The sequence below is a fragment of the Lactuca sativa genome, chromosome 3 (genome assembly GCF_002870075.4).
Source record: "Lactuca sativa cultivar Salinas chromosome 3, Lsat_Salinas_v11, whole genome shotgun sequence".
In the NCBI taxonomy this organism is placed as follows: Eukaryota; Viridiplantae; Streptophyta; class Magnoliopsida; order Asterales; family Asteraceae; genus Lactuca; species Lactuca sativa.
Window position 1 is genome coordinate 73,447,016 of NC_056625.2, and position 11,334 is coordinate 73,458,349.

Genomic DNA, 11,334 nt, shown 5'->3' on the forward strand with positions numbered 1-11,334 from the left:
CGTAACACGGATTATAAACTTTAGTCTCCAAGTTAAACCCTTTTTTCAGTTTGCAAAATTTTGGGCTTGTGTGAAAGCCGAATTAAAATTCTTGATGTCAAGAATGTGGAGGAATATTTCCCAAAAGAAGTGAGATTTTACGTTGGGGCTTGTTATATAATGTAACACCAAGAATATACAAAACACCCTAATCCTATTGTGATTCCTACCATCATTAGATTTCTTACATTCCAATTACTCATGGAAAGACATAAGTGTGTGAAGGAATGACAAATTCCTGTGGAATTCAAATTCCATCGACTTTATACTATCTTTCGTTTGTTAAATAGAAATATGATACAGAACCCAATTTACTACGTACATTAATCATCATCAAACTACACACATTTTCGATAAATCATGAAAAAACAAACAAGAAAACTAATTAAGCAGACAAACATCCAATCCCATATCGAGTGTTTGGAAACACCAAAAATAAACCACTACACACAACCCCAACCATCAACGGAAAACTCTGCATAACTTCATCCATTTCTTTAGTATGCCTTGGAAACAAACAGTTCGTAACCCTATGATCCGAGAAAGCAATCGCTACAAACACCATTGATGACATCATCGCATGAACAAAATCAGTGAAACCAAGTTTATACCTTTCGTCGTCAGGCACCTCTACACCTATGTCCGATTTAAACACTTTTAACCCCCATGGACTCACAAACCCATAGTAAATCTTCCCATCGGACCCACGAAAACTGTCTGTAAAGTGAAAGAAGAAACACGACATAGTGCAGATTCCGAGGAGGACGTTGATCATCAGGGTGGTCACGGTGGTGCATTCACCTTTCCCGTAGACGGAGGGAAGCAGCATCTCGAATGTGAGAAGGGTTCCTGTCGGGAGGAAGTTTACGAGCATTGAAGTCTTTGAGAGTGTTTTCTGGACCCCGTTTGCCATTGCCCGCCGTCTCCGGCCACCGGTGGTTGTAGTGAAGTCTGGCGGTGGCATGGGTGGTGGTGACGGTGGTTGGTGGTCGAAGTTGGCTGACGAGGAGATGGTGTAGATTTTGATGCCATTGTCGTTGGACTGTTCCATTTTTTAAGTTTAATCGGGAGATGGTCTGAAATTTTGGATTTGGTGCATGGTTTTTATGGTGATTATTGCGGTTAATGTAAATTCAAATTTTGGAAAGGCGGTTGATGGGCGGTTTAAACCGTCGCCGCCGGCGGTGACGTTCTGTAGATTTAAAGTTCAACGACTACTGTGTCCTGATTTTATGTAATTGCAACGATTAGTCCTTTCACTTTTGGACGTTATTACTGTTTCCCCCTTTTGGAAAGTGGGAAATCTATAGAAATCTTTTGTGTCCTATCAAGAAAATATCACAACTATGTTAATATTTTATTTTGGAGATTGCAGGTTCGGAATTTGCTAATTTGAAGATCAAAGGTTCTACGTTTACTACGTCTGTTGATTTGAAAATATATAACAATACAATATTGTATAAAGAATTTGTTGAGCTTGTTATTATAGATATGGCTATTAATGGTGAAAAAATTGAATCTCAAATAGATCTATTAAGCTTATAATGGATGAAACTTGGATCTAATAAGCTTATAATGGTTGAAACTGTTTTTTCTTTTTTTCTTTTTTTGGTAATTTACTAATCAATTTTTTTGCAAATGAGTCGATTGCAATTTCGTTTTTCCTACCAAGTAACATCATGTTTGTTTTTCCAAAAACAAATCTATATATTTTTCAGATTTTAAACTTGGTATTATCATTTTGGCATTAAAAATTCAACTTGATGCAAAAATTAGTAATAATCCATGATAAATTAGAAGCAGATATTTATGTATCCCATTAGTTTACACCTCTATCGCAAACACACACACAACCTACAGAATCCCAACTTCCAAAATTACAATATTTTACATATACCTAACAATAACATTAATCAAAACAATTTTGGGGCTCTTGTTACAAGTTAATAATCAAAATCAATTTTAGTCCTTGCACTTCTTATATACACACACACACACCCCATACCATTTTCATCACCTCTTTCTTGAACTTGATGCTGACTTTGAACACCCGACCCCATCACCACCACCACCACCATTCTTTAGTTTTCCGGCGAACTCCTTACCGGAGTTCCCCTTCAAGGAAAGACCTTTTTTGATCCGATTCCGGTTAATTACCATCATGCCATTGCGTGATGGTGCACTCAAAGCCCCTTCAACACAATTCCCCGCCTGAGCACACCGCCAGGGGCGAGATGGTCCATCCTCACGAAAGGTTTTGAGGCGTGGGACCCCCGAGTTTTTCAATTTTGACAAAACCCGTTGTTCAGGAGAATTTCTAGGTTCAGATTTAACACAAATGGGACACGGAGGATCACCTTTGTGTGTTTTTGGTGTTGTTTGATCCAAACATTCTACATGGAAGACATGGCGGCAGGAGAGAACTCCGGTCACCGGAAAATCTCCACTTCTGATGATCTGGCGGGAGCTCCATGGTGATCTCTGGGACAAAAACCGGTCACAGAGACCACATTTATCTCCACTTGATCGATTAATAACATCAGATTCAATTGGTTCGGAAACATCGGAATGCTCAAATTCACAACTAGCAGCATCGGAATCGTTGATTCCGATTCCGATTCCAGAGTTGGTTCTTTCAACTGGAATGGACAACGGGTGGACTGGCTTTGACATGAAGCAACGCCGGCCATGATGGGATTGAGAGGATAGTGATTTTACAATTGTCTCAAAATCACTACTATCTGAATGAGATGAAATCGAAGCTCTTCCTTCATTAGGAGCCGAAATTCCCTATAAAAAATTCTGACATTTTTAGTTTGGGTGTAATCCGACAATGACTCGAAAGTTGAGGGCACCAAAATGTAATTATACCTCAGAATTTGGCGAAAATGACAACGGCCCCAAAACTGCAAAATGTAGTCTTTTTAGCAAATCATGTTTAATAAGTGAATAAGCATATAGTAGTATATTTAATAATTAATATTACCTCTTTTTGATGAATTAGAATATTCATCAAGGCTGATTTCTTGGATAGTAGGTGGGGTCCACTGTTGGTTTGGGGATAAGTCGGATGGGGTACTAAAAAGTGCTCCAATTCCATCAGAAACAGAATGCCGATGATTTGGTAAGTGATTTGTTCTTAACCAGTTTCGACTTTCTCTACTGTTTGAAGATGTAGAAGAACCGTTGTATAAACGGTTTCCTTCTTGGGAACCGAATGATTGAACTTCGGAATGGAATCGGAAATCCCATCTTGGTGGTGGAGGAGAGAAGCTGGTGTTGGTTCGCCAGTAGGGCTCGTGTGGGCCCATGGACCAGTCCTGGCTAACCGCATTGGACCCATCATGTGGCCTGGCAGCCACACAACAGAGAGACCCCGTTTTAGCTATCTTTTGTCACACGGGTAAATTAGTCTTTTGTATGCTTTCTTCAACAACCTCCAACAAAGAACAGTAAAAGGAAGCTGCTTTATATGTATCGATGCAATCCCACTAAATATATCATCATCAATCTTTGTTGAAATCAAATCTTTGTTTGATTTCAGAGTAGAAGCCCTGGAATTAAAGAGAGATAAGGTTATTTATGTAATTTTTGGAGTATTGAAGAAGAAGAAGAAAGTGATGTCATGATGTGAAGTCATTTAGATCAAACAAGATATAGCATCACATGAACCAGACGTACACAAGAAAAAAAAAACATATACGTGCTAAATTAACTACTTTAGAAAGGTAAATAAGCAAGAAGGACAATATCAAGATTCAAGATTCAACTACCAAAGGTCAAACAAAGAACATATGTAAAGAATATATAATGTGAACTCGTTTATCAAAAAATATCCGGATTCAATTCAACTACCAAAGAGTCAAGTTTGACTTTTGTGATTTAAGAATTTAAGAGCAACAATTCCCAAACTAGAAAATGGAAGGTGTATGAGGGGAAAAAAACCTCGCCATGACCACAGCTATTCACGTAATTGAATTCATTTCAGTCCAGAGATGATTTTTGACCATGAAGTAAATTACTATTTTGTAACTTTTTTTTCTTCTCTGTAACCAAAAGAGTAGGTCATAGTTCATCTAATAACTTCAAAGTTAGAACTTTATGATGCTTTGCGATTCAATCGAAAGTAAACGTTAACTAAAACGACCACAACAGGGTTAAAATTCAGAGAAAAAGGATGAAAAAGAATAACTATAGATACGAAAATATGATGAGCATACATTCTATTAAACCGCAAAAAGGTTCAGGATACCATATGAACAGTATAGAAACCCTAAGAAGATTTACCGGTATGCAAAAGGGGAAACAGCATAAACGCAAAGAGACGAGAGAAAGTGTGATAGCTTGTGCGTGTACTTGCTGTTATGATTATGGGGTTTCGAGCAAGGCGATGGAGATGATGATGGAACTTTGATGGCGTAGTCTGCGGAGAAAAACCCTAATAAAACGGACAGTGCGCCATTGTTTTACACTTTTACTTTACCCCCGTTTTTGCTTCATCTCCTTTCTCCTGTCTTGGACTTTCTTCTCTTTTTTTACTTACCTAATTCTAAGCTATATGTTTTATTTTAACAAAAAAAAAAAAAAAAAAAAAAAAAAAAAAAAAAAAAAAAAAAGGGATAAAGACTTAAAAGGGTAACAAACTTTCGACTTTGTTCACATTTGGTAACTAAATTTTTTTCCATTATCTATTTGCCACTGATCTATTAAAATTGTTCATATTTTACCCTTATGACCGGTAACAATCTATTGAAATTATTCACATTTTACCCTTATGACCGGTTGTTACCGGTCATAAGGGTAAAATGTGAACAGTTTCAACAGTTCAGTGGCAAATAGATAATAAAAAAATATATATATTAACTAATATGAACAAAATCGAAAGTTCGTTTCCCTCTATAAAAGTTCAATGACTAAATGTGAACAAACTTCCTCGTGTATTATGTTTTAACAAATCATTTATTTTTGTTAAATTCTAGCAACATTTATTGATGAAGAAATCTATGAAATAAAAAAACAAAACCCCGAAAATATATTAGAAAAAACAAAAAACTGAAACCGAAATAAAAAACCAATGGTTTGGCATTTTCCAAAAAAAAAATCAAAATTTCTGATCTAATTTTGGTTTTACAAAAAAATGAATCATTCTTACTGATGTGAATGGTTTGACATGTGGAATTAAAAACCCACAAAGAACACGGTGATTTAGGTGTTTAAGAGATGCATTCGATTATGAAAGGTATTTACAAAAAATTATCTAGATCTAAATCTACATAATTAACACACACTAACACACTCAATGTTACATCTCTCAAGCACACATCTGCATGTGGTATGAACTCACCTTATATAGAGGTATTTACATGTCTCTCTCTCTCTCTCTCATGTCACAAGGGAGAGTTTTGGATAGAAAATTTCCGAATTGAGCGCTTTCTCATTCCCTTTTTGGTTTTATAATCATTTTTCGATTATAAAAAGGGGAGAGAATTAGATATGAAAATCCGAAAGTTGAGTTTTTGTAAAACAAAATTCAGATTGGAAAATTGTGATTTTTTATTTTGGAAAATACCAAACCATTGGTTTTTTATTTCGTTTTCGGTTTTTTGTTTTTTTAATATATTTTTATGGGCTTATTTTTCATAGATTTCTTCATCAACAAATATTGCTACAGTTTAATAAAAATAAATAATTTGCTAAAACATAATACAAGAGGAAGTTTGTTTACATTTAGTCATTGAACTTTTTTAGAGGGAAAACGAACTTTCAATTTTGTTCACATTTAGTCACTAAACTTTTTTTCGTCATCTATTGTAAGGTCGAACCTTGAATATGATGATGTTTGAAATACATCTCAGCATCAACGTATATCTCAGTATCAGCATCAGCGTTTGAGCAGCTCAGCGTGTTTAGTTTATTCAGTGCATTGTAACAGATTTTGTATTTATCTTGTTTCCATAGTTAGTGTAAATTAGTTAGCTGGCATATCCCTGATTTGTAGGGATTGTCTAGAATAGCAGTATATAATCTCTTGTATAGGTTTGTGAATGGTCACGCCTTTCACAAACCCTAATCGCTGCTTTGTGCACACAATAATCTCTTTGTGAGATTATCTTTCTTAGTGAAAGTTTTTCTTCGTGAATTCTTCTTATTCTTATTTACTGTCATTGTTTGATAAATTGATTGATCTAAAGGCCTCTTCAATTGGTATCAGAGCAGGTTTCTCTTATCAAACAAATGGCTTCATCTTCTTCTTCATCGAACTCATCAAATCATCCCTCCGCTAAAATTCCTCCTTTTGATGAAACAAATTTTGCCATGTGGAAAATAAAGGCTCTATATGCTTTAGAGTCAGTAGATGAAGACATGTTGGACATTGTCGAAAAGGGTCCATATGTCCCAATGTATCAGCCTCTGAAAAACAACGTTCCTGATGGTGCTATGAAGAAAACACTTAGAGAAAACTGGACGGCAGATGACAAAAGAAAAAATGGTCTAGATGTTCGTGTTCGTGTCGCAATCAGCTACGCTCTGCCATACAATATTTTTGGGCTAGTTCAAAATTGTATCTCAGCAAAAGAGATGATGGATACTCTGACTATATCTTTTGAAGGCACTGAAGAAGTCAAAGCTACTCAAATAAATGATCTTAACCGAAGGCATGAACATTTTTTTGCTAAGAAAGGTGAAACCTTGACTCAAACCTTTAACAGATTCAATACTCTTGTTAATGATCTACGAAGATTAGATCAGTTGAAGCATAGAACTGTTCTAGTGCAGAAGTTTTTGGATTCTCTGAGTGCAAGTTGGGAGAACCATGTTGATGTGCTAAAAAATAGTGAGAAGATCAACACTATGGACTTACAAAGTCTATATGGAAATCTTCGATACTATGAGGAATCCAAGCTTCAAAGAAAGGAGCTGATGAAAGATTCTCAGCGTGAATCATCTGTAGCCTTGTTCTCAAACAAAAAGTTAGTGTCAGATTCAGACACTGAAAGTCATTCAGACACTGATTCCTCTAAAACTGACACTGATGATCTTGAAAAGGTTGTGGCTAGTGCAGCTTTAATTGTAAAGACCTTTGAGAATTCAGGCCGAAACTTCTCAAGGTTTCAGAAGAAGATGGGTGGAAAGTTTTCAAAAAGATCAGAAGCTGATAAAAGGCATGGTATTGATAAGAAAGAGAAGGATCAGTGCTTTAACTGTGAGAGCACTGATCATTTTGCAAAGGAATGTAAACAAAAAAACAAGGCTCGGATGAATAATGGAAGCAGAAGTACAACAAGTTGATTGAGAAGCTGAAAGCAGAGAACTTGGAACATAAAGTTCTTGTTGCTGAAGAAGAAAAATGGAAGACTGATGAGGAGTCATCAGATGATGAAGTCAAGTGTCTAATGGTAAAGATAGAAGACACAGATGTTCCTGAAAAAGGCACAAGTACATTTGATGTTGATATGTCTGATGCTGTTGAAAATTCCAGGAAGCACAACACTGACTCTTCTTCAATGTATCAGGTTAAAAACTTTGTTTCCTATTCAATGAATGAAAAAATCAAAATGTTTGAGTATTTGGGTGTTATTAATTCTAAGAAGAATCAAACAATAAGAAATTTGCAAAATCAAATTAATCTTCTTGAAACTGATATATCCATGAAAAATAACATTATTGAGTCCACTCAGGAAAATCTTAGAATCACTAGTTTGTCAAACTCATTTTTGTCTACTGAAATTGACAATGTTAAAGATCTTTTGATCAAAGAACAAACTGTGCTTCATACTTGGGCAAAATCTCACAAAAATGCTAATTATATTATTTCTGTTCAAATTCCACATTCATGTGAGAAAATTCTTGGGGGTAATTTTGCAGAAGCTGAAAAGGTTTTTAAATCACAACAAAAAGAATCTGAATTTTATTCCATGAATGAGATGAAAAACAATTTCAAAAATAAGTTTGTCAGTAACTCTTTTATTAATCAGAGTCTAATTGATGAATACTGTGTTACTAACTCTAATGGTGTTACTGAGTGTAATGTTGAAATTACCGGAATTGATCCAACCTCTTACCCTGCACATCTTGTAAGACCAACTCCCCTCACTAAGAATAGTATTGCCTTCCCTATCTCAAACGGAGTGTTTCATGCAGTTCATGAACAACTTAAGCATTTTCCTGATTGCAATGCATCTGTGAATAAGTCCAAATCAGACACTAATAGCTCATCATCTATCACTGATCAAATTCTTTCTGACACTGAATTCAGTTGTGACTCAATGATAAACAAAAGGATTCAAAGCTCTCTTGGTGAATCTTACATGTCAAAATGTGTCAATTCCAAAAATTTGCTCACCAAGAGGAACTTTGGTACTAGAGTTTGTTACAGATATGGTGATACCTCTCACAAGATCAGTGAATGTTCATTTGATAAATCATCCTTAAGAGCTGATAATATTAAAGTTAGAAATGAAAAATGGACTCTTAAGTCAAATTCTTTAAACTGTCTTCCTAAGGAGTGTTATAATCTATTATCAAATAAGTTTGTGAATGACCCATCCTCGAATGGGTCAGTGTGTTCTAACTAGTTTCTCAGCACTGCAGGGTCAGGAGCATCTTTGGTACTTAGATAGTGGTTGCTCAAGGCATATGACAGGATCCAAGTCTCTCCTGGAAGACTATGTCAAGAAAACTGGTCCTACAGTAACTTATGGAGACAATGGAAAAGGGTTCACTAAAGGATATGGAAATATCAAATGCAATAATGTGGTTTTTCAAAACGTTTCATATGTAAAGGGTCTCAAACACAACCTTATCTCCATCAGCCAACTGTGTGATGCTGACTATGAAGTTCACTTTACAAAGAAGGAAGGTAGAGTTGTCAACACTGACAAGAACATCGTACTTTCAGCAAGTAGAAAGGATGATATATATGTTCTTGATATGTTCTCATGTGACAAGGCGTTGATGCAATGCTTCTTTACAAAGTCTCAGACCAATCTCAGCTGGATTTGGCACAAAAGGTTCTCTCATCTGAACTTCAAGAACCTATCCAAAATATCCAATCAAGATCTAGTTAGAGGACTCCCAAAATTCAACGTTGTTAAAGACAAGATGTGCTCAGCTTGTGAACAAGGAAAACAAACCAAGTCATCTTTCAAACCAAAGTCATGTTCCAGTATATATGTCCCTCTACATTTGCTCCACATGGACTTGTTTGGACCTATTCCCGTCCGCTCTCTAGGTGGAAATAAGTATACTCTAGTGATTGTGGATGAGTTCACTCGATTTACATGGGTGGTTTTCCTGAAGAAGAAAAGTCATGCTGCACAGGAAATTATCTCACTGATTCGTAAGAATGAGACACTGACAGGTCTCAAGGTTAAACAACTAAGAAGTGATCATGATACTGAGTTCCGGAATTTAACTCTTGAAGAATTTTGTGATCATAAATGCATTGGGCAAAACTTCTCAACTCCTCATACTCCTCAACAAAATGGAGTTGCTGAACGAAGAAATAGAACACTGATTGAGGCAGGAAGGACCCTGATGATTCATGCTGGTCTTCCCATGTCATTTTGGGCTGAAGCTGTCAATACAGCGTGCTTTACTCAGAATCGATCTCTAATTCACAGGATTCACAAGAAGACACCATATGAATTGCTGAAAAATCGAAAGCCAAACGTATCCTTCTTTCACGTGTTCGGATGTATTTGTTATATTCTAAATCAGCGTAACCCAAGATCTAAATTTGAACCTAAGGCTGACAAAGGTATTTTTGTTGGGTACTCATCTATTTCAAAGGCTTTTCGTGTTTTTCATGTGAACATGCAATGCATTGAAGAATCCATTCATGTGAAGTTTGATGAGGAATCATACACTGATGAAAAAGTCACTCATTCCTCTTCTATTTTTCAAGAGCTTCTCTCTTGTCCATTTGACAAAGTTTCTCCTGCTGGAGATGAAGCTGGTACTTCTGATTCTATCGTTCCAGTTCCATGTTCCTTGAATCAAGATACTGCAGCCAGATCATCAAATAATTCATCAGGTGCTGATGAAATCCTTGAAGCTGAAGACTCTCCTGCAACTGATAACCTGTCAGTGTCAAACTCTCAGGAATCAGCATCAGTTTCTAAACATCGATATCATCCTGTTGATCAAATTATTGGGGATATTCATGATGGTGTCCGAACCAGATCTCGTGTATCTAATAACTTTTGCATGTATGTTAATTTCGTTTCAATGATCTTACCTGACAATATACACACAGCTCTTCAAGATGCTGACTGGATTAAAGCCATGCAAGAAGAACTGAATGAGTTTGAAAGGCACAAAGTTTGGACTCTTGTCCCAAGACCATCAGGAAAGACTATCACCGAAACTCGCTAGGTCTATCGTAACAAGGTTGATAAAGATGGAATCATTACTCTCAACAAGGCAAGGCTTGTCGCTCAAGGGTTTACTCAAATTGAATCCATCGACTACGGGGAAACCTTTGCTCCAGTTGCTCGCATTGAAGCAATCAGACTATTTCTCGCATACGCATCCTACATGAATTTCACTGTCTATCAGATGGATGTGAAAACAGCATTTCTTCATGGTGTGTTAGAAGAAGAAGTATTCCTCAATCAGCCCCCAGGCTTTGTTGACAAAGATCACCCTGATTATGTGTACCGATTAGACAAAGTTGTTTATGGACTGAAGCAAGCACCCAGGGCTTGGTATGAAACGCTGACATCGTATCTTCTTGAAAATGGATACAGACGAGGAGCAATCGACAATACTCTCTTCATCAAAAACAAAGGCTCAGACATGGTTCTTGTTCAAATCTATGTCGATGACATCATTTTTGGCTCTCCAAACGAGAAACTGAGCAAGGAATTTGCAGAGATCATGTCTCAAAGGTTCGAAATGAGCATGATGGGGAAGATGACCTTTTTCTTAGGTCTTGAAGTTCAGCAACAAAAATCAGGTATTTCTATTTGCCAAAGTAAATATATTTCTGACTTGCTAGTTAAGTATTCTCTCAGTGACTGCAAACCAACCTCTACTCCAGTGTCCAAGACTGATAAGATGCACGCTGATCCAACTGGAACTGATGTCAATCACTCTTTGTATCGAGGAATGATTGGATCTCTTTTATATCTCATGGCAATTCGTCCTGATATCATGTTTGGAACCATTCTTTGTGCTCGATTCCAAGCTAATCCCAAGGAATCCCATCTCATGGCCGTCAAACGTATCTTTCGATACTTGAAAGGGACTCAAAACTTAGCACTGTGGTATCATTGCGACTCAACATTTGAA

The 11,334-nt window shown here is 36.6% G+C and overlaps 2 protein-coding genes across 2 annotated transcripts; both read right to left on the bottom strand.

The window, feature by feature from the left end:
* Positions 1 to 424: 424 nt before the first annotated feature.
* Positions 425 to 1,688, bottom strand: LOC111879087 (protein DMP9). The gene has a single exon (XM_023875564.2). The coding sequence runs from the start codon at positions 1,088 to 1,090 to the stop codon at positions 425 to 427; it is 666 nt and encodes a 221-aa protein (XP_023731332.1). The 5' UTR covers positions 1,091 to 1,688.
* Positions 1,689 to 1,811: 123 nt separating this feature from the next.
* On the bottom strand, positions 1,812 to 4,571 carry LOC111879074 (uncharacterized). The gene is made up of 4 exons (XM_023875554.2): positions 4,327 to 4,571; positions 3,026 to 3,593; positions 2,911 to 2,945; positions 1,812 to 2,829 (listed from the first exon to the last, which is right to left on the bottom strand). The coding sequence occupies exons 2-4, from the start codon at positions 3,348 to 3,350 to the stop codon at positions 2,053 to 2,055; spliced, it is 1,137 nt and encodes a 378-aa protein (XP_023731322.1). The 5' UTR covers positions 3,351 to 3,593; positions 4,327 to 4,571; the 3' UTR covers positions 1,812 to 2,052.
* Positions 4,572 to 11,334: the final 6,763 nt, after the last annotated feature.